Here is a 24,786-nt window from a genome sequence, read left to right as displayed (position 1 = left end):
ACTAGTTGATGAGGAGAATGAAAACAGTTTTCCTAGTGCATCTTCGAATGCTACCTTATCTTCTCTTGCATTGTGATTTTTGGTGGGATCCAGAACTGGTCATCCCATCCTATTATCTCTATCCCCCATAATTTCACTACAATCACCACTAAAGTTTATGACAGAAAACTGAGCTTTTCTTTGTTTCCTAAATGCAAGCCCAGAAGGTGCCCTGTGAGGACTGGAAGAGTAGGGTACTAAGGTACAGAATTCTCCTTGGCAACAAAGCACCCAAGTTGCCTTGCTCCTTTAGTCTTTACTGGCATTACTCCAATGTGAACGAGACTTAAAGAGTGTACATATAATTTCTTTATTAGGATGAATGTACCAGATGAGAATAAACTGTTATTGGTCCAGCTACTGGGATCACTAACACTCAAACCAGGAAACCAACTAACACAGGCATGTGAGGGAACACCACCAACAGGGCCAGGAGAGAGGATGCTCAGCTTCCAACAATGACCAGGGGAGTTGGAGTTGAAGTAGAACCTTATCTAGTACTGTGGAAACCAGTATTTGTCGATCATGCTGTGTAAATAACCTTACAAAATGCCAGCAATCCTGACTCTACCATAGTCCAGGTGAAAACGATACCTACCCTTGAGTTAAGAATACAGAAATGTGGAAAAAATTAAGCAAGTACAATAAGCTTCCAGCAGAATCCAGACCACAGTCTGAGTGGGGTAAGGGAAGAGAAGGGAGAGTCCTTGAGTGTGGAAGGCAGCTGTGGGAGGGAGATGAACACTATAAGAGATAAAGGATTTAGGCAGTTCTGAGCTGCTCAAGTAATAAACTGAATAAATACCCTCAATTCCATGTTCTGTGTCAGATATCAAGCCTTACAATATGAGAACAAACAACTTACAAAGAATTGCAAATAGCAGATTCTATAAGGTTTCTAAATGTGAAGCTTGCCAGTTACAATCATCTCTTAGCAAAGCATAGGAAAACTAAATAGTTTGCATTCAAAAGGAAAGTTGTAAACACAGCTTTCTAATTCTAACCATAATCTAATAATAAATATTTTAACAACTTACCAGAGTACTGTTTTACATAGATCCAAATATTCTTTGATAATCTCTCAAGAAAGCTAGGTGATTAAAATATCAAACACAATATGATAGCAGGTTTTAGAATAAACAATGAGATAACATTAACTGAACACTTAAAATGTGACTGTTACTGTTATCCCCACTTTACAGATGTAATTATAAAGAAATAGCCCTTAAAATATTTCTTAATCAGAAATCAGACATTTATTTATTCCCTTTTTGATTTGAATTTCAATCTCCCAAACTTCAGACTCTGCTCTGAACCTGCAAACAGTTTGTGACTTGGAAAAACATCTTCAAGGAAAAATAAAATACTTTTCAAGTATAATGATTCAAACTTTTGATTTTATCGTTAAGGGAATAAAAAGAAAAGATATTTAGGTATTAAAAGAGGTCTAGGCTCCATAGAGCAGACATTGAATTATTTTTTAAGATATCAGTTGGGTCACAGTCTGCAAAATCTTCACATCAAACCACTATGATCTTGTGTATTAGAAAATGCTTCACAAGCACTCAGTAGCCATTGGCTACAGTGTCTGGAACTGCCATGTGCTGGCAGGAATCCACCTAGTATCCAGCAATTCAACCAGAATGCTTCAATGACCAGCCACGCGATGTGAATTCTGAGCACCTCAGAGACAGTTTTGACTGGTGTCACCAAACCATAAGGAGTAAAAGAAAATCAAAGAAATTTTTCATAATGGGTCCATTCAAGGAAAGCTCCTCTCCAAATATTATGTTTACTTTCATAAAAATGAACCAGCCAATCATAAAGCTTATAGGAATTAGCAAATTTGAATACTTTTCTGCAAGCAAGTGCACTTATTTGTCCTGAATACCTGCAAACATAAAAATGCTTTATATGAAAAATATAATCAACATATCTCACAAAAGATATTAACACAAATGAATCTGTTCTCGGCCATTGGAAATAGAAGCAGATTATCCATTTAGTAATTCTCAAAAAGGACTGTAAAATCAACCAGTGAGATACAAGAGAATTTGTACCTAAAGTCTTGACTGAATCTTTATTGTGATATTACAAATGTGCTCAACAATTTGTTCAGCAGCTTTCTAATAAACAATATTATAATTCAGTTGTTCAACATGATGTAAAAGAGAGTAAAACACTGTTAGAAAGTTAGCTGCCTTCATCTCTCCAATTATAAATTGGGGAAAACTAAATAAAGGATTTAAGCCTGTGCATGCAGTTCAATCACAGCCCCTGAGTTGGAGCCAAGTGTTCACGCTACAAAGGCCAATTTTTTTCTATAGTCACTGAATATGTTTTGATGGAAAACGTCATCAATTATGAATACTTGTGTGTTGAGAGTCTCTTTCTTTTAAAAACTAAGGTGGGAGAACTGTTAGTTGTTATTTTTGTATAGTAAAGAAACAACAAATTGTGTTTGGTAGTCTGAGAAATTAAACACTGGCTAATTAGTCAAACAGTTTTACAAAGTGTGAATTAAATGTCCAGTGTTTTCTCATGGAGTTTATTTTCTTAGCGGCAAAAATAGGCAAAGAGAAAATCACTTAGAATATTCGTGAATTCCAGGACTAATGAAAAAATGAAATAAATATAAAAAATTTATTGATACACCAAAGAATCATAGGTTTTCCCAAAGTTATTATACACATACAAATATATGTGTATACACACATACATACAGAGATATATATATGCACACATATATGACTATATGTAAGTCTATACACATCACGTTTACATTCACACCTACAAATATATATGTTACATAGCATCTTTATATAAATATATATTTTTTTACACAAAATTTTGCACATTTGGCCATTGGGAAGAATACTAGTTTGGTGAGATAACCTGGATAAATAAATAAATAACAAAGAGAAATATCAGTGTATGCATACTTTCAAACACCAACTTCTTGATTTTGAACTACCCTGCTCTTTTAACCACTATGTGCTTGTACTCTCACTGCTGAGCCATCCAGAGGCCAGGAACTGGTGCAGCTCTACATTGTTTTAGGCATGCACTGGACTAGAATGCTGATTAGTGAGTCTGCGCATGATCTACACACACACACATTTTGACATTTAGCCTGTTTCAGCAATCAATTTGAAATCAATATTAATTTTTAGTGTCAACTTGCCCCTCTAAAGATGATCATGGTTTCCATTAGTATTTTTTATCTAACATTTCCCCTTCCAGAAACCAAAGGAATATTTTTCTTTAGCCTTCTTAAACATGAGAACATAATCCCTTGGTCTAAAAAGAAAAGCAATTAAATATATTTTCTTTAAATATTTTAACTCTTTTCATTTAAAAGCTTCTGGTGGGCTATTTAGGTTTATGCAATTTAGTTTATGCCAAATCTGGGACCCCATTATTGTCGTATGTTGACTACAGGCCCCAAATGTTGTATGGTAGGAGACAGTCAAGCCTTCAATGTCCATGCAAGCCCGGATTCAAATACAATTGTCCACTTAATAGCTATGCAATTAAAGGGAATTTACTTAATCACACTACCCTTTCATTTCCTCAGTTCTCAGATTTTTAAGAAAATACTAAAAGTGGCATGTAGATACAGGTATTATATGAGCTCAATAACTGTAGCTTTCTTAGGTGACAGACTAGGTCAAAGCCTGTTCACAAAAGAAATTAGTATTTTTACCTTACTTTTTTATTTTTAGAGATTGGGTCTCATTATATTGCCCAAACTTCTGGGCTCAAGTGATCCTCTGAATACTGTAAGTAAATACACAGAACACCACACCCACCTCTTACCTTACCATTCTCAAACTTAGCAAGGTAACCTAAAGCAATGTTAATGGTTTCTTTCTCCTAGCATGGAAACAATAAGTCCCTTACTAGTCATCCTGGCTTCAAATTTCCTCTTTGCCACTAGGACTTTCGTGAGTTTGGCAGGTCATTTATTCTTACAGTCTCCTCATTTCCTCATCTATAAAACAGAATCAACTTTCAAAGTAAATTTGGGAGATTATGAAATCACACATGTAAACAAAATAAAAATGATACACTGTCACTATTTTATGTTGGCTTTTGACATTCACATTGTTTAGATATTTTCCAAAAACTTCCTTGGAGCATTCCTATCAGACATATTTGACCACTACCTCCCTCACATCTCCCCCTCTCTCTCTTCTTCCTGGCTGGACACTGAATTTGATTGGTCAATTCTAAGCTCAAGGTGGGCAGATTTCCCCATCCACAACAGGAACAAGTTGATTAATTAAGGAAAACTATCTCAATGCCATTCTGCTCAATAGTGATTGGTTTAGGAGCATTCACATGAAACAATTCTAGTCAAGGAGAATGGAAGGAAGTCTGCCAGACCACACATGGGTTTTTTTTCCTTCAAACGTATCCTGTGGGGAAAACATATGTACTTCTTTTTTAACTTCAGATATTATTGTATAATCATGTGACACGTGAGCTGAAGCCAAGTTTCTTCCATTAAGTCAAGCTTAGACACATGAAATCCAAGTCTACCTCTAGATGGTCTTTCATGTGGTATAAAGGATTTTTATTTTTAAACCATTTTAGATTATTCTCCTCTTCCTTGCCTCTAAAAGCATCTTAAACTGATAAAATTTCATTATGAAAGTATTCTGGAAGTCAACCACAAGCTGATAACTTACTAAATTATTAATAATTATAGTTTCATAATAACAGAAGCCATTTAAAGATACAACTTACATTTAAATATTAATGTTATGTAGTCCTCAATGAATTATACTAACCTAAATAATCAAGCTGCCCCACCTCGAACCCTACTCTAATATCTTTAAATGCTGCTGGTTCTCTATGCCCATTAATCTTGTATGTCACTAGAAGATTTACTCATGCACTAATTGGCAATCACTAGGCTAAAACCGCTTCTTCAAAAAAATAAAATAAAATAAATGAACAAGTGCTGTGGTAGTTATCATCTTTATTCTTTGAGGAATCTCCATAACATTTTCTATAATGGATGTCTTAATTTGTATCCTCCCCAAAGTGTGCACAGGTTCTCCTGCTCTCCACATCCTCACTGACATTTGTGATGTTTAGTTTTTTGTAGTAGTCATTCTAATTGCTAATAGATGATATCTCAAGGTAGTATTGAATTTGCATTCCCCTGATAAGAATGATACTATTTTTTCACGTACATCTTGGCCATTTATATGTCTTCTTTTAGGAAATACTTATTCAGGTCCTTTGTCCATTTTTAAATTGGTTATTGCTTTTATTTGTATTTGAATTAACTTTCTCCTATAGTTTGGATATAAACCCCTTACTAGAAGTATGATTGCTAAACTTTCCTACTATTTGTACTCTGTTGACTGTTTGCTTTGCTGTACAGAGGCTTTTTTATTTGAGATAATTCTATCTGTCCACTTTTGCTTTTGTAATTTGTGCTTTGGAGTCACATAATCTACCAATCATCTCATTTTTGGGTATATAGCCAAAGGGAATGACAACTGTATACCAAAAACATATTTGCATTCCTATGTTTATTACAGCCTTATTCAAAATAGCCAAGATATGGAATCAAGCTGAATGTTCATCTAAGGATGAATGATTAAAGAAAAGGTGCAATATAAATATGCGTAAGTTAAATGATATTTAGCCTTAAAAAAGAATGATAGGATTTCTCCTATCATTTGCAACAATGTCAAAGACCTTGGAAGACATCAAGCCAAGTAAGAGTAGCCAGGCACAGAGAGATATTTTATGAGCTCACTTACATGTTGAATCTAAAAAAGTCAAAACTATAGAAGCAGAAAGTAGAACTATAGTTGCCAAGAACTAGGGGTTGGGACAAATAAGGAGATGGCTAAAGTATACAAAGCTTCAGTTAGATAGGGTCAATAAGTTTTGGAAACCTATTGCACTACATGATGACTCTAGTTAATAATAAGGTGCAATTTAATTTAAAATTGCAAAGAGTTAAAATACTAAATGTTCTCAGCACACCAAAAGATAAGTGTGTAAACATGTTCATTTGTTTAGTTAATACCACAATACATACATTCATTAAAACATCACTTGGTTCACTGTAAATGCATATAATTTTTGTCAATTTTAATCCTTTGTAGTACTGGGAGGGGGAGGAAATCATTAGAAATAATGGTAAAAGCTTGAAATTGGAACCACTCCAAGAGATTCCTTTCTCTCTTCAGCAATTCTTTGCTACTTTGAAGGACAATGTTTTAGTCAGTGGAATGAGTGTATATATACATCTATTTTTTTTTTCATTTACTAGATGCCACATACGCATTTCTTTTAAATTTTGAAATTCAATTCTCTCACAGGTAAAATATTAGCTCACAACTCCATATGTATTTTGAATAAAGAATGAAGTAATCCCAATTATAATACTCTGTACAATACCTTACAGAATTTCTTGCTTTTTTTTTCAATTAATCCACCAAATACTCATTAAAAGATACTGTTCACAGAGGAAGTAAAGTGAGTTGCCATTCTAAATGTTATGAGACATCTATGTCTCCCCTTTTATGCAGATAACCATGTCCCTTTTAAACCAAGCTCTTCAAATATCTGGCATAACCACATCACCTTTCTCTTTTAGATTGTGCTTCCTCCTCCCTGAAACAAAACAGTGATTGATTTTTACAATGATTAGTTGCCTTTCCTTTATCACTCAACCTCAGCTTCCTGCACCTCTGCTTGGAGATTAGACAGTGGAAGTCATAATTAGACTTGTAAAAATTTACTCTTCCCATCACAACTGCATATCCATGCACAAGGCCTAAGAAATGGAGCCTTTCAGCTTAAGGGCAAGGTAAAAGGATGAGAAACAGCTGAGCTGGAAGAGGCAAGGGCAAGTTGAGCAATAAAATGACTCCTTTCCCACAATACTCAAAAACTTAATCGCTTGATTTTCGTAGCAACAGGGAGATATACTCTGCTTAAAGAAGTCACTGTTTGCTAAATGCTGTATTAATGCACAGTGTAGGAGGAGGATATTTTTAATGAAATGTTTCATTATAATAGAAATGAAACAGGGACTTGAAAGAAAACATAGATTAGCAACTCAGAGTATTGCATAACATTCAGAAATCTGTACTAAAAAATGTTATATTGGGAACATGAGAATACTAAAGTTCAATATTGCATATCCATTGCGGATATGGTTGTAAAGATTTTCATGAACCATACAGGACAGCATAATGCCATTTGATAACTTATGTGGAATTTTGTATTAAATTGCAGACCACCTGCAGTCCCAGAGATATAATGTATTAACGTGGGGCTTTGAGGGAATTTTGAAATAAAATGACTCATCTAGATAACTAATTAAAGCAATTATAAATTATGTAAAATTTGAGGGGGAAAATGAAAGTTAAAAAATGAATAAATCAGAAGAAAGAGTAATATCTTTACTTGACATTTTTTTCAAGTTAAAAGTGGCATACATAATAATGGTGATATAAATGAATAAACACTAAGCAGTCAAATAAAGAGATGATAAAGACATTTCAGAGCATTAGAAAATTTACTCTGTGAAATTAACTTAAATACTTTTCTCATTAAAGTCAGACCTTGAGAACACTGAAATAATATGACAAAAATATGGGTAGCATAAAAGACTATTTTCAAGGTTAAATAAAATTTCATTTTTTAAAAAGTCAAAATCCAAATGCCTGTGATGTGAAAAAATATGGTTAAAAACTAAGTCCTCTCTTGATTCTCTTTTCTTCCTATATATACAGTTTAGAATTGGTTTCCAATAAGCATTGAATGAATAATCAACTTTTAATTAACCACATGGGATTATCTTGATGTTGAGGACTTTAATTACTTGCTGTATTGACACATCAGACATTTACTATTGACAATATCTTATCTGGTTAATTATACCACCATCAACATCTTCTATCCCCCTTATTTCTATAGCCATATGTAAATTTTTAAAATCTCAACTATATAGTCTCTCCTATGCTTCAGGGTGACTTTAGTAAAATAAAATCTTCTGGCAAAACTGCTTCCTTGTTTTATTTTTGTGGTGGTAGGGATTAAAACCCAGGGCCTTGAAGATGCTCAGCAAGCATTCTACCACTGAGATGCATCCCCAGTGTAAACTTTCAGTTTGTGTTATTCTCAGCTGAAGTAATTTTTAATGAGGATATAACATAAGGGATAAACGAGGTCATTTTTGCTATTCCTCCTAAATGAAATAACATTGTTGGTTTGTTATAGACATCCACATGTTTATAGAATGTTGCCCATGGACATGGCAAAATTTTTGAAATAAATACTCAGACCTATCTACAATCAAGAATAAATATATTTTAAAATAAGCAATCATTTTGGTTTACTTTTCCTGGGTAATATTTAGATATTCACTCAGCACATATTTGGTAAGCAGCCACTATATCCAGAGATGCACTACATTTAATGAGGATCCAGTACAGAACTTCTGTCTTGCTCTCAAGTGTTCAGTTGGAAGATCATAACAGAGTACAAGAAGTCTGATATGCAGAATTCAAGCGTATTATCAACTTTCACTGGCTCTCCCGTGCCTTGAACAATAAATGGTTTGAAGTATGCAGTTAATTTGCATTTCTTAGAAGAAGGAAAGTTGTCTTCAATGATGAAATGCTCAAGCTGAGTCCTGAAGGAAAATAAGAGGAATTTCCCAGGCAAAGAAAGGCAGGAAATATGTAAAAGACACAGGCTATGTATGCAAGGATTCAAACCTATGAATTCCAGAAATGGGACAATATATTGGGTGTGCATAATAACAACCAATAGAGATGAGAAAACAGGGTTGTAAAAATAAATAAAGACAAAAGTAACAGTCTAAGTAAGGAACTCCTAAGTAATTGAAATGAGAATTGGAACTCTAATTATAATTAATAGCATCCCATAAACTCAGTCCAAAGGAAACTTTGAAGAGCACAGTGATAAAACTATGTGATGTACTAAGAAATTATTTCCAATCATCACTTCATTCATATATGTAAAAGAAGCAGTTAGGTAAAATCAGGTAAATTATAGCAGAAAAATGTGATGTATCTAGAGTGAAATATTTATGTCAAGTTCTAGCCATTTTTTAAATTTTTCTTCTTGGACATATAATTTCATTTCTTTTATATTCATTTTTTTCCATTTAAATTCAGTACCACTGTCAATTTATAACTGTAGGACATCAAATAGTTGAATTGACGCTGACCATCATAGCTTTTATCAATAAAATACACTTTAAAATGTATGGTACATATATTTTAAATTATTAAAGTTTATGATATAACTCAAACCTTTTGTTAATTCAAAAGTTTTACCTGGTGCAAATTTCTGTGTAGTTTTATTCTCACTAGCACTGAGAAGTTAAGAGTGAAGACAATTATTCTATGATTAAAAACTATGAAAAGGAGTCTATTTTCAGACCATTGAAAATGTGCTTAATTCCAGGGGATAAAAGAAAGTTATGAAATGTTTATCTAAGTTAACAAATGTTAAAAATAAAAAACATGTAAATATAATAAATTGAAATTTTAATCAATTAAGTGGCATATACCTCCTGTTATAATATTTTAATCTTCATATTATCTGTGTTTAACAGTTTCCTCATACATGATACAAAGTTATGGCTAGAATATAAAAATGCAGCTGCTCTTCTCAGGCCATATGTTCCGTGTATGTGATTGGTAGAAAATATTCAGAGATCAGAGAGAAATTAAATAAATCAGTAAACATAAAAATAATCTGGGAACTCAGTATTAGAGATACTAATAAACCCGTGGGAATGGATGTTTCAATAATTGAATAAAGATCCACAAACCCACTCCTTATTACTAAGAACAAAGTAAAAATGTGCTTATTTTCCTAAGTGGAGATGTACTCATACTATATGTCTCAGTCATATTAAATGGTCTTATTTTATGAGTAGAGGCAAGCATATGGTGCTGCAGCTAAATATTTACATCTCCAGAAAAACTCCTGTGTCTTTAAAATGATGCAATAAAAAGTGCCATGGTTTATGGGAAAAGACAAGACTAGGAAGCCAAACCTACAAAACCTGCAGAAATTTGCAACTAAGCACTCACCAAAACCATCAGGATCTTAGTTAGAATGCTATGCTAGTAGAATCTCCACTAGTGTTTGCGCCTAGCTTTGCAACTCATATTAAGATGCAAATCCTGAAGAGCTTGCAGTTTAAAATGAAAACTATGGACCATGGTGAAGCCTTTAAAAAACAAAAACAACAAAGAGAACAAACAAACATCACATGGCAAAGTGACTTCCTGGATTCTTTAGTGTCATGTTCACTCTGCCAGGTACATAATGTAATGGAAACCATGATGTCCTTAAAGCCACTAAACAAGCTAATACTTGTACTAAAGAAAGGCAGCCAAGTTGACTTTTCATATTTTTCTCAATGTCTTCACATATTGTTAAGGCTTTCTCTTTAACTGTGAGAAAGCTTGGTCTGCCACAGTCCGGCTGCAGCAAAATAACCAGGGGGTGACGAGGAACTTGCGTAGATTGATACAGCAGGAGTGGGAGCCATTTATTGTAGGACAACAGAGGTATTTATACATTCCACACAGCTTATCTTAATTAGCATAAACTAGATACATCAGTCAACCAATAAGGAATCTCCACACTTAATGGCTCGCTGGCATTACTTCACAAACCACTCCCTCTGGCATTTTGCCAGGCGCCATCCAGACTTGTTTACAGATGCTAACATATATCTGGCAAAATGCCAGGCGCCATCCTGACTTGTTTACAGACTCCAACATTGGTCTTAACCACTTAAAAAATAATGAGTTTTAAAATATCATGTATGTATCAACACAATTCCTGCATTATGCATTTTTCCACTGTTTACCAGCAGCTTATAAGCTAAGCTGTTTCAAAGAAACACACACTGTACTTCTTTCAACAACAACAAAATACTGAAATATATCTTAAAAGTACTTAGTGCTCATTGGCTATAAATTTGGGGTGTCAGCCTATAGGACATACTTAAAAGCTCCAGGCAAACCAGTCATACTCAACCTCAGGAGAAACATCTAGGAAATTTAGTCAGTTTTAAATGAGATAATGTGTGAGTATGCTCCTGCATAGTTCCAACATGAAACAGGTGCTCAAAAAGTCTTAGTTGCTTTCTCTTCTGTTCAACACTAATAAAAGTTGTTCAAGTATACATATTTTGTACCAAAAATCTTTTTGAGTGTGTTATTTCAGTTTTCAGTTTCATGCTTTAATTTTCTTTTAATTTGTTCTGCTCTGTTTTGTTCTTGTCACTCAGGTATAAAAATTAAAACAAATGGATAAAACAGAGAAAGTGATTTAAATGAAAGAATTGTAATAAAATCTAATTTTACCTACATGCTTCTGAAATTTTACCCCAAATGTCAGATATATGCTAAACAATATTTAAAGTACAAATGATGATGAAACAATGAAATAAAGGCAGACAGTAAAGAAGTGACTCTGAAAAGAAGTGACAATAAATCAATAGTTTGCACTTCCAAGTTTATCACTGATGTTTATGCCAAGATGTTCCACAGATACTTCAAACTGAACATTTAAAAAAAATAACAAATATATAAATTGCTATAAATGAGTGGTTTCCCTATTCATTTATTTATTTGTCTATATTAAGATACAACCATTTTTTTCAGTCAGATGAAATTAATACTTCAGGATCCTCCTTCCTATCAATCTTCCAAATTGAATATATTACTAAGACCCATTATTTCTTCCGTAGAAATATATTGTGTCCATTCCTGCATCATTTTCCTCTGGTTCATCTTGCATATGGCCAGGATACTTTAAAAACTAACCAATTTAAATCATGCTATTGCTGCCAAACACCAGCTCCCAAGATGTACACAACAAACTTAGCTTGTCCTCAAAGCATTTCTGCCTCCCATTTGCAATAATATCCCATTATTGAGTCCAGCAAGTCACCTTTTCAATCTATGTAATGAATGCAAACACTTTAATATATCCCTAATCCACAGTCATTCAACTGGATTATTTGTCTTTTAAACATTTGTTTCCTTTCCTACAATTGGTTCACTCATTTTTTCCTTCTCTTTGTATCCTTTTCTCCATTTACCTTTTCCACTCTGAAGCTCTCTGCTGGAATGAGTGTAAAGATGGTGCCCTCATTAGAGGCTAGGCTTGGAAATGCCTCAAATACAAATCCTCACTCCCTGCCTGTGCAAAAAAGACAAGTATTTGTATTTTTATATTCATCACCATTACAAGAAAAGAGAGCATACTAATAAGATAACAAATTTAGAGGATAGCCACAACTGAGCCTGAGAATTAGTGAATACTCAATGGATTTTTGTTCATTCTAAGTGCTGGACTTCTAAGGACTTGATTCATTTAATTTTTAATTAATTATCAGATGCCTTTTGTCATTTTACAACATTTTGTTCAACAGCTTATTGGTTTCTCACATGCTTATTTGACTTTTTAAATTTATATTTTTGTCCTTTCAAAAACAAACATGAAATTATCTGCATCACTTCTCTACACACATGCAAATTTCCAAACAAAAGTATAAAATATATTTAAAATAATCAGTGAAATAGAAGTAAAAAATAAAATCTACTAATTTCAAATAAACTACTAACTGTAACTAATAGAGACAAAGCAGATAGTTTCTCTCTACCTAAATTTCTTCATCCATAAAACAAAGATTCTTGATAAATACCAAGATCTAAGGTGATCCAAAACACTTGGGAAAAGTGGTTTATACCATTTTAAGGCCTCAACAAGTTTTTATTAATTGACAAAATGACACAATTTAAGCATTTGCTACCTTGACCTGAAGACATCTTAATTTTTTTTTTAGTCTATGCAAAAGTTTGGTGTTGGGAGAACTAAATTAAGAATTTGGAGGCCAGAGCTATAGTTATTTTCTACTTGATTATTAGTATGTTCCTTATCCTAATTGTGTGCCCATCCTGAGCATCTATCTGGTGCCTAATACCAACCATAAGGATTCATGATACAAAAGAGCATCCCAGTCCTCAAGACCTTTTACTGCCATCTGCTGGCAAATGGTGAAAATAATTGAGTCCTAAAGCTATGACTCTAAGTGGCGCCCCCTGGAGTTGTTCATCATACAACCTATGAAACTGTTCTAGCATCACTGCCTAATGAGGTGCCAGGGCAAAGCAGGTGTTTTGGTTTGATACATTCTACATACATGAGTAAGTGATGAGTGAGTCATGCTCACTGATGAACTCAATATGTTCCTCTAATTAGACAGCAGCTTTTGATAATTGTTTTAAATTGGATAAATGAGACAATTTTTGAACAATAGGTAAGTTTATCTGTATGTCTATTATTAAAATATATAAATATCTGGCATAGTGGAGCTGACATTTTACAAGATGCCTACATTTATCTATTATCACAATGACTCCTCGTGGCTGAGTATCAAGGTCAGTTTTATCATATTACATTTTCAAATGAGCAAAGAGTGATTCTAAGTTCAAATTATTTCTTCAAAGTCAAGACACTGAGTAGTCTGGGTCTTTTGATTCCAGACCCATTGCTTTTCCCATTCCCCTTTTTGTTTTATAATAAAAGAGAACCAAGAAAAAATTTGATCAACTGACAGAAAATTCTTTAAACTCTCAACTTTTTGATTGCTATGCTCATAAACATTCTCAAAAGTCTTCGTCATGCCTCTTAATTATTTAAATTCAGACAAGTCTGTTTCATTACATCATAGCTTTTAAAATGTTTTCTGGAGTTTAATGAAGTGTCAGTGGTACAAGTAAACACGTGAAACTAAGATATGTGTTGCTCACTGTGATCGGCACTATCATAACTAAATAGTTAGGAGTTGTTACAAATTTGACGTGCGCCATAAAAAATGCTTTTATTTGTTGAACAATTAAAGATAGCTTTGCTTTATGAAGTGCAGGAATATTACAATTAAAATCACAAAGGCACTGCTTGCATCTTAAAGTGATCTCCTATCATGTAATTTTGAAAATTAAATCTCATTTATAATCTCTTAAATAGGCCTACATGCAATATAATCGGATAGTATAAAAGGTTCAAGGAATTCAGAATTTAGGTAAATTAAACGTGAGAAACAAACATTCTGCCTTATAAGAATATTAAAATTATTAAATTAATTTTGCTTACACCAACACCCAGAGGATTACTTTTATTTTGGACCAAAAAAAAAAAAAAGCAATTCAGACTTGTTCTATCACTTATTGAGCACTTTTCTTCATGCTCTCTAAAGTTCACTGCTATGAGAGATGACCCTGAAAACAGATAAGTTAAAATGATTTCCCAAATGTCAAAAGCCAGTGATGCAGCAGGACCAGTTCCAGAACCTTCAGATTGTGGATCTTGTTCCTATGTGCACTACTCCCACACAAGGAAACAGACAAAAGCAAATTACACTGTTCAGCTTGGTTACTACCCTCAATCTAGAGTTCATTTCTCAGTCTCATTAACAACTGGCTCTATTTTGGAAAGAAGGCCATTTTATTTGCAAAATTATATAAAGTTCGACTTTCTTCTTGTACTAAAGGAGGTTCTTGTGTTCCGTTAATTGCTTCTCTAGAAAGATTTTACCTCTGGGAGACCATAAGCCCCCCTGAGTCAATGAAGAAACTCATCTGACACTGGGGACACACCAACTTCTCTTCTTGCTCTGTGGGCTCAGAGTTAGCATGAGAAACCAACGTAAGAAAATGGTTTATTTAATTCCTTGGAGATGTTCATTGACATAAAAGAAATTTATTTACATAGCCTATCTTCTAAGTGCAAATAAATATTCAGTTGATTCAATAGAAAGTTTTGACAAAGACACAGGCATCAAAGAATTAGAGCAGGATAGACATAAAAAGGATATAAAAAAGGATATTAAAGGCTGTGAGTGGGTAACAGCTTGGACAGAGGATGAGTCTGGGGAAATATTTCCTATACACCTGAAACTCGTAGACTCACACACCTGTGCTCTAGTTTTAGAAGGTACATTTCTCTAGTAAACAATGATTTATTAGCACTTCCCCAGAAAGAATAACTGTAAGCTGATGCCTGGTTTAACCACTTAAATTGTTTTTTTTTGTGTGTGTGTGTGTGAATTCACACAAAAACACACTTATCACATGAGTTTGGCATAAATAAGTGCTCTATCTGTGGTTGAACTAGACTGCAAGGACACGTGAACAGCACTATTCTCACCTTAGGTTTCAGTACAATGGTGCTTCTATTTCATACACGTGAACAACCACTTACAGATGTTTATTAGTCATGCCTGAACAATTTTTAAAAGAAGAAGAAAATGATTTTGAACACTGGGAATGTTTAAAATGTTTGGGAATTTGAATTTACAAATACTACAGCATCAAATCCACGGTTGTCCATCCAAGACTCAAGTTATCACTTGAGAATTATGACCATGGAGGCTATGACCAAGTTTTGAATACAAAGCAAAAATAATTGCAAAAGTTACAGAACTACAAAATCTCCCTCACACGGACAATCAAAATCAAACCTGACAATTAAATTACAACCTTGCTTCATTAGACATTAATCTTGCGGTGGAAATGAGTGGCTTTTAAAGGAGCCTTTCTGCCCCAATAAAAAAGCTCTCACTACAGTAGAACAATAAGGTTGCGTTGAAAGTTAGGAGTAGGAAGGACTATTAGGCCTCATTAGCTAATTATGGTATTGGCATCCACTTAAGTTACTCAGTTTTTCACTTGTGTCATTTTCTCCTATTCAACTGCTGCGGTTCAAAACGTTTTGACTACTTAAAAGGGAATACATCATCGTTGCCTTTCCCCGGTCTAACTGCACACCACTTTCCAAAGCAATAGCTTCAATCATGCTTCATAAAATCCCCTGCAAGTATATTGTTGGAAACATAAATCAGCAAGCTGGGGTTTCAGTATTTCTAAGGCAAGCCCAGGGATCACTGCCTGGTGGCTTTTCTGTGGCCCTATTTACAAAAGAATAAACAAAATTATGAGTTACACTAGATCCATTTTTTAAAAACAGCTCCCAGTGGCGTGTCTGATACTTGGTCTTGCATCCTTAATTAGAGAACAAAACACTAGCACAGAGGAATTAGTCTCCAAGATGAGGATTTCTATTTCCAAGCATCTCTGATTTCATTAAGACACATGGCACAGAAGCACTACATGTTTGTCCTCACAAAAGCCAGGTTCCTCTGATATGCGTCTATGGTTCTATAAGTCTTATGCATTTTGAAACTGTACCAGATAGAGATCTTCCTTACAATGATGCTTTCCTTCTACCCTGTTTCATTACAGTGAATACGGGCTCCCCCACAGGCATGCTTCCGTTTCAGAGCCCTTCTTTATAACCACCTTGCATTCTCATTATAAATTAGCAGAATCACAATTTCAAATTTAGGTTCCAGGTATAGACAAAATTACATATGTCTGTGTGTAGTGTTTAAATCTAGATATTAAACGTTCCTAGATTCCCTTGTATCCCCAAATTCCAGCACAGTTAGTGATTGAAATGAAAAATGTACAGACTCCACAACTGAGACATTTTTCTTCTCCAAACCACTCATAATGTAATCATAAGTCTGCATAAACTTGCTTCCTATTAAGCCCTACATTTTCCCATACTATCTATATTTATTTAATTGCAATTGTATTTTAACTGCAATTTTTAAGTTCTGTTTCTTAGTATTCAGAAATACCAGTCTATATTATAAATGAACAGTCAAACAAAATCAGCTGCTCTCCAAAAAATTAAAGCAGCATTATCTGCAGTGGATAAGTGTATGTTGATCTTTGCTATAAGAGTGATGGAATTAACAGATTGAGCTAATGCTGGTTTCAGATGAACATATCTGCAGTTTTTCTAAGACTGAAATATTACANGTCTACCTTCTGTTCTATAGTTTAGGAATGGAAATAATATGTCCAATTTCTGGTCAGTGTCCTTATTATAAATAACTGTGACTTTTTTTTTTTTTTTTTTTTTTTCCTGTAAAGACTTCAACCAATACATGTTTTACCATTTTGTTTCCCCAATTAAATGTCCAAACTTGTCTGGACAGTTGAAAATGTTTCCATTTATTGTAAATATATTTTATGTGAATGCTCACTATCAAAATAAGTAAGATAAATTTATATTTATTTTTATACAGATTAACAGAAGTAGCTTCCACAATTTCTCCCTTAGGTTATTCTACTAGGCTATTTTTTTTTCTTTTCTTTCTTTCCCCAAGATATAAAAGCTCCCACCAGTTCTCCACAACCTCCCAAATCCCTTACAGGTGTAATTACAATCTGATGTTATAAAATTCTTCAATTTTGCTGTATTAACAAGGGGGAGGAGAGGGGGTCAAAATGAATGACTGCAACACATCCCTAGTTTTATCCATTTGCTTTCTTACACACAACATCTATGGCCCCTCTCTTAGTTTCCTACATAAATAAGCCATCATCGTTCACTTCATAGCCAGGAACTGGTCTTGGGAAAAGAGTCTCTAATTCCTTGCATACAACAGATATTTTACAAATTAGTTTAATGCTGATAGTTTTTGCTGGTTCTGTAAAATATCATGGTACCCTTTCCTTTCTCAACCTCAGATATTTAACTATGAATACACATCGACATACTCATCCAGTTTTTGAAAATGAAAATCAGAAAGCTAAAAATCCTAGAAAAAAGACGCAGTTTGCCTCGGTTTCCTGCTCACTGATGCCCATCTCCAATTCTGTATTTTCTCTTCTCTTATTTAAGGGTCTCAACAAAATAGACACAATTTTAGGGGCAGCTAAAAGAAGGAGCTAAAATAATAATAACAACAACAATAACTGTAACTTTACTTCTTTCATGTAATTCTTCCTGTGCCTCCCTCTTTGCCTCTCTTGGTTGGGTGGAAGGGGGAGGGAAAGTAAATGCAATAAAGCACCACACTCCTACCTTGCCCGCTACTGACAAGCAACCCGAGCAGGTAGAAGGAGAGGAGGAGGCTCATGTTCAGGACGTGACACTGGTGGACAGTTCCAAAGTTATTAAGTCCAGCCCTGGAGAGAGAACCTTCCGCTGCCACGGCCACCTCTGCTAGACCGCCGCTGCTCCCGGGGTGCCCCAGCCGCCCGCAGCCCGCGCGCTCCTCCTCGCAAAGTGACTGCAAGCTCCGCTCCCTGCCGCACTATATCCAGGCAGCAGCGGCGGCAGCGGCAGCAGCAGCAGCGGCCGCCGCGGCGGCAGCAGAGCCGGGCGGGAGGGAGGCGGGGGCGGAGACGCGGGCGAGGAGGCGCGGCCGAGGCGTATCCCTCCGCGCGGCTCGGCGGACGCTGCACTCTGAGGCGCGCAGCCCCGGGATTCGTCCGCAGTCGAACTCAAAGCTGCTGGTTCGCTCCCCCGTGTCTCCAAATAGATGAGCTGCTGCGATGGGCTAGCAAGAGTATAACCGGCAAGTGATGACCCCACACTCAACCTAACAGTCACCCTCACGCGGGGACACGCCTCTGGGCCAAGAAAGGAGGTGACAAACAGCCTCCAAGCTCCCTCTCCCCGCTGGCCCCTCGGGGGAAGCCGAGCCGATACCGCTGCTGATGCTGCAGACGGCCTCCAGGTCCAGTGCCTCAGTCGCACCCGGGCTCAGCGGCCCCGGGAGACCGCGGGGCAGGCGATAAATTCCTTGGTCTCATTTCTCCTCAAGCTTGTGCGGAGAGTCGGGAGGGAGTTCTCCGTCTCTCCCAGATCGTTCCTCTCTCTCAGACCTGGAGCAGAGTGGCACCTTCCCGCGACTGTCCCCTTCCCGTGCTCTCCACTCCGCCACCGCAGGGGGAAAGCAATTGTCCTCTAGTATCTACAGGGCCGGTCTCCTCTGGGGCTAGAGGACAGGCGGAAAGATGTGCAGTGTTTCTTTACATGTTGCTGCTAAGAACAGGTATCTTAAGGGACATCGAGGCGGGGTGAGTTGTGGGAGGGGCTGCGTTCAACAGGCCTGTGAGTCTTAGCTGCGTCCTTAGATAAGTCTACAGTCTCTCATGGCCACACAGTTGGCTCTGCCTAAGGTCCCTAAAGCACAGCATTGACCAGGTTCCCGCAGGAACGCGACAACTGACGTCCTGTAAATGTAAAATGATGAATTGTGCGGAGATCCTACCCCAGGCCAGTCACCCGTACACGGCGTGCATGTGCAAGTGTAAATTGAAGTGATGGAAAGGTGGCAAGCACCCAGAACTAACTCTCCTCACCTAAGGTTGAGGCATATCATTATTTCTCCTGGAGGGGTAGGAAAAGATTTGTCACTTTAATGTCAAACCTGTGGAACAAGCCAGGTAAGAGGCACAATCACTGGATGTAGGGCCCTTGTCTCTCTGCCCCTGGGTTAGGGCGACCAGTTGGAACTGACAACAGGTCCTTTAGTCTGCACTTTTTTTCTGGCTTCTTAGAGTATAATTAATTCCCTCACCAGAGTCTCAGGGACCACTCAGGTTCTCTCGTTGTCAGTGATGACATAAAAATCGGATGGGATAGAAATATGGAAGGGCTCAGAAATCGAGTGCCCCCCATCTCCCCCCGCCCCATGCAATGACCAGATGGATGTGTCATTGACTTCAGGGAGGAAAGGGAAGGGCTAAGCAATAAACACAAGTGAGCATGGATAGGGCAGATACTGGTGATGATTTGTTATCTCCATGCAGAAGGGTTTATACAGAAGATTCATTTTCTTTGTACCCTAGGATGGGGTTATGCAGAAGAGACAAGGGGAAAAGGAAGTTCTCAATGTACACTGTGGCCTTCTAACCAGAAGCACTCTCTGCACCTACAGCTTGAGAACCTCTCCTTCCCTCTTGATATTATGCCAGGCAATATATTTAGGAAGTTCTTTTGCCAAGAGAGCCTCTATGCAACCTTCACTGGTTCTGGATCACACCAACTGTACTTAAGTTCATGGCCTTTTTGCAGTAAAAGATGAAAACATTGGGTGTTTTAAGTGTGAAAAACAAAACACTCGTTTTTACCATTTCTTGATTTCTCTAGGAGATCATGAGAAAACCACACACATAAAATTACAGAAGACAGCTGAAAGAGTACTACCAGTTCCAAATAACCTCTTCACCAGAAAGCTTGCGATTTTTCTCCCCAACACAGGGAGTGACTGAATGGTGGGTGTACACACATATGTGTGCGCACACACACACAAACACACACCAGGCAATCAGGGAAATACAGTTCTGAAAATTATATTCCTGTTATTAGAAGTAAAATTACTTTTATCTTATGCCAAGAGCTGAACTATGCCAGAGGAGAATAAGGTTTAGACAATGAGTCGTCTTACAGAGAGAGGATAGGAGGAGAGAAGGGATCAATGACCTTTTTCAGATGTTAGTGAAATTTCTGGTTAGATACTTGTATCATAAGGCGGTGAAAAATCCCAAAGTCCTTTGAGTTTGTGTTTGTGTGTTTGTATCTGTGCATGTACATGTGGGGGGGGGGAGTGACAGAGAGAAAGGGAGAGAGAATATAGTATCCATGTGTATGGAAAAGGCAAATGAGCAGAATCTTATTACTCAGGAAGATACAAAGGTAACAGGATTTGATCCTGCCCTCAGTTGACTAACCTTCTTGTTGAGGAGATCAGACATCAACAAAAGATACAAAATTTGATCATAAGAATCAGGTTGTAAAATGTCGTAACTAAAGATGAATTGATACAGCCATAAAAGAAGGGAACATTTCTGAATGTGGAATGAGAAGAGACTCCAGGAATCCTTGAATATAAGAGAGAAATTAGCCACATAGGTAAAATAGAGAGCAGTTTAAACAAAGCCAGCTTTCCAGGGGAACACATGGCATGTGCAAAACAGAGAGAAGTCTAACTTGAAAAAAATACAGAGTTTGAAACACAAATATGATTGAGTTGGAAAGAAGGTTTATCACCTTGTTATGCTAAGAAGCTTGATATTTGAAACCTCTGATCCAGACATGGGTAGTTAGAAAGTAGATGTACAGGGGTAGCAATTTAGCCCAGTGGGAGAGCACTTGCCTAGCCCTAGCATGTGCAAGCTTTGGGTTTTATTCCCAGTGCCACAAATGATAGATAAAGAAGTGACTGTCTCCATCCCTAAGGCTAAAGGCCAGATTGCAAATTGTAGGCCAAGATTATCAAACAAGCCTTTCATGACTTCTGTATCAATTAGCCTAAATTTATTTTGCTGAGTGGTCTCAAGAGCAGGATGTCACATACTCAAAAAAAAAAAAAATCCACTGCTTTTTAGCCAAAGGGGAAGTGCTTCTCCAGGGCTCACATCACAAGCACATCCATTTCCCATTGCAGTGACAAAGTGATTTGCCTTCATTTGCCTCGGTCAGTTTCTCTTCTTATATTACCTCTGCTCACTGGCCCTTTCCTTACTCCTGCAGCCTGCTTTCCACAACACAGACATTGAGTCCTACTATGACATGTACCAGGTCCATGAATATGACTAAGCCATGTACACTGTGTATGATATAAAAAAAAAAAATAAAAACCATCCTCCATCCTTTATGTGACTCATAAATTGCATTTAAGATAATTTATCAACTTCTTCATCTACCTGAGGAAATATTTTTGAGCTTTCGTCAGTGTTTTAGTTATTTCATTTATAAAAATAAAATCACGTTAAACAGAACTCAGGAATCTATGAAAAGCTGAGTAGTAAGAAATACCAACAGGACTGGATGCATGGTTAAATGAAAGCAGATAAATTTGATTTAGAAGAATCAATAAAATGAACATGAAGGAGTAGCAGAGAGATAGAAAACGATAAGGTGCATTATATGTGGAAATTATCTTCTCAGAGAGATTCTGCCTCTTACATCTGCAATCTGTTCCCACAGAAAGCATGCAGGTATATAATCTGCACATGGAGCCTAGACGTGAATGGTGTGCTGTGGGCAGCATTTAAATGTCGTTTTTATTTCCCTATTCCAGTGTTATTTTTGTTTACTCTGCGTGTTGACAGGATTCATGTGCGTTAAGATCACACTATTAGGAAATAGGACATTCCATGTGTTCATTTATATTTTTAAAATGTCACAAACCATTATACCTATTCATTTACTTGTCTAGAAAATTGCCTGTTTTGGCTTTTTTTTTTATTACCACAAAGGAAGAAAAATATCTACTGCGTATATAGACAGATAGCCGGAAACCTCTATAAATAGATGATCCTGTTACTGCCTTCCCTTCTCCATTAATGCCACTTTTTCTAATGACCATGTCTTTGAAAGTAATTTCTACTTTCTTGATATAACAACATGTTAGATGTTTTACCAAGCTACTTGTGAGTATCTGACAGTAGGTCCTTTAGTGGTAGAATTTAGGTTTTAGCACCTTCATTTTTAAATGCCTTACTTTCTTAACTGTTCTATTTGAAATTAAGAAATAAAAGAGGCAGATTTATGGTACTGAGGCACCCCAATTGTCCACTGATTCTTACTTTTTAATTTCTTTCAAGATACATGGGGTCATTTTCCTTCATGGCTACTTCATGCTCCCTCCGGGCAAATAACGGCTCACTTCGCTCTGAAATTATGCAATAACTGCCTATAATTTGCCACTTGCCAGAATAATATTTTCTTAACTCCAAGGGGATATTATATTTTTCTTCACCAAGACATTCTTGGCATATGTAATAATGGACAGAGCAGAAAATGTAACAAACCTGCAACACATTGACAAAACAGTGATTGACGTGATTTCAAGAATATATTAAGGACAAAGTAAGAAAGAAAAAAGGAATCAAGCAGTGGCTAGCAATGAACCTTTTTGATATGACAAGGATCATGATGTGAAATGCAGGTTACCCAAATATTGATCACAGCACTCAGAAATCACATTTTGTCCATGGGTAGTATTGACCAAGGCGATGTCTACACAAATTCTATCATGCAAAGGGAAGTTATTACATACTCGATAATAAATCCTTCATACTTGGCAACTGATCCCACAGAACTATAGGTTTGATAAGACACAGGATATTAATGTATTCTGGGCAGCAATAAAGTTAATAATTAAATTTGAAAATGTCTAATTGCACTGAACCATTTAGTTCTTCCCTTTGTGGAAGTATGTTTCTGTTAATTTTCAAGTTAGATAAACGATTCTATCCATTGCAGGTATACTAATGGCAATAATGGAATTCCTTCCTATTTAACGACAGACCTTTAGTGTCCATCTAACAATCAACCCATGTCCATTATTAGAATCCACATATTCTCTTATTTTAGTATTAAATGCTTAAGAAAAAACACCTTTTATTTTACTTTTACATGAGAAGCTCCTTACTCTTTTTTTAAGGAAAATGACACATTCCCTCTGCCACCATTAGTTGTCATGAATCCTCAGTTTAACTAAATACATATTCAACACTTATTACAGGATTTTAATACTGGCAGTCAAATCCAGTATTAAGACCAAGGAAGCTAACACCCAGGGAAGAAACTGACCTGATTATAAACAGTGTGGCTATGTAAAAAGAATTAGAACAGAAAAACAAAACTAAATGTTGTAAATGTTATATTATAAATCAATCTTAATTTCCCCAAATGCTTACATGATACATATGAAAAAAAATCAGAAATGCCTATTCTCTATCAATCAGAGTGCATCTCTTGAAACTTTTGGAACATTTTATCCTAATATTTCATGTTTTCTTTATATAGCTCATGATAATACTATTTGACATTTTTTACTTTGTTTTATAAAGAAACATTTTATATTGTCATTAATTTTATCAATAGGAACTTAATAAATTTATTTGATCCCATGGCAATTGTCCTAGTACTCTTTTAACAATTTTATACCAGTAAGATATTAGAGTTTCTATATTATTTTTATAATGAATAAGAATGCAATATGAATCTTTGTCCATAGAGCTTTAAAAACACATTAAAAATTAAATCATTAGACAATTAGGAGTTAAATAACTTGGCCAAAAAAATGCATGAATATTTGTAGGTACTCAATTCATATTACCTTATTTTGCAAATCATAATTTTCTGTCTTCTAGAGAAAATGTAAATGTACTCACTTTCATCAATGTTTGCTATTTATTTATTTTATATTCTGTGTATGAAATTCCTGAGAACTTCTGTAATTTCTTCCTTTAGTCAATTGAATTATCAGAATGTATATAAATATGCATATCCATATTTGTCAAATTTGGGGTATGCCAAAGGACTTCTGCCCCTTAATATCAACATATATTTAACCCTCCTTTTCTGCTCCAAGATCCAGAAACTCCCACTATATTTATTAGGATAAAATGTTAAAAATTTCAGTGAACATAAGGGATCACATATTTACAATTAGTTAACCAGCAATATACTTACTCTTTTAATTGTACACAACATCCACTGCAAATTAAGTTTAAGTATCACAAATTCATTTGCCACTAGGGATATCTGAGGATGGCTGAGGGCCACTGGTATGTTCCACATATAAAGTCAGGTAGGTTTTATCAGTGGCTGCATTTTTGCTCTCCTCTTGAGGATACTTTTTGTATCTTATGACAGACTTCCCACGGCTCTTTCTGTATCACTTCACTGGATGTTTGAACACAGCCACATACTTTGAGTCTTCAGGGCTCAAGCAAAATTTTAATAAAGCACATTGATAGTATGAGAATAACAAAAACATAATAAAGCATTAAAAAGAAACCTCACTTTAAACAGAGATACCTATCCTTTCTT

General features: G+C 35.9%; 1 protein-coding gene across 2 annotated transcripts in view; it reads right to left on the bottom strand.

Annotated features, from left to right (window-relative positions):
* Window positions 1-18,316, bottom strand: part of Ncam2 (neural cell adhesion molecule 2) — a 479,693-nt gene extending 461,377 nt beyond the window's left edge. Inside the window, exon 1 of one of the 2 annotated variants that reach the window (XM_048803529.1) lies at window positions 18,016-18,316. In XM_048803529.1, the coding sequence (XP_048659486.1) occupies window positions 18,016-18,070 (55 nt within the window). In that variant the 5' untranslated portion in view covers window positions 18,071-18,316. The remainder of the gene's footprint in view (window positions 1-18,015) is intronic. The other variant, XM_015478659.2, reaches the window with a different exon arrangement.
* Between the last annotated feature and the right edge of the window lie 6,470 nt (window positions 18,317-24,786).

Source organism: Marmota marmota, unplaced genomic scaffold, assembly GCF_001458135.2.
Source record: "Marmota marmota marmota unplaced genomic scaffold, marMar, whole genome shotgun sequence".
NCBI classification, from domain to species: Eukaryota; Metazoa; Chordata; class Mammalia; order Rodentia; family Sciuridae; genus Marmota; species Marmota marmota.
The sequence above is the reverse complement of the archived record's forward strand: the minus strand, read 5'-3'. Positions and strand labels throughout refer to the sequence as shown.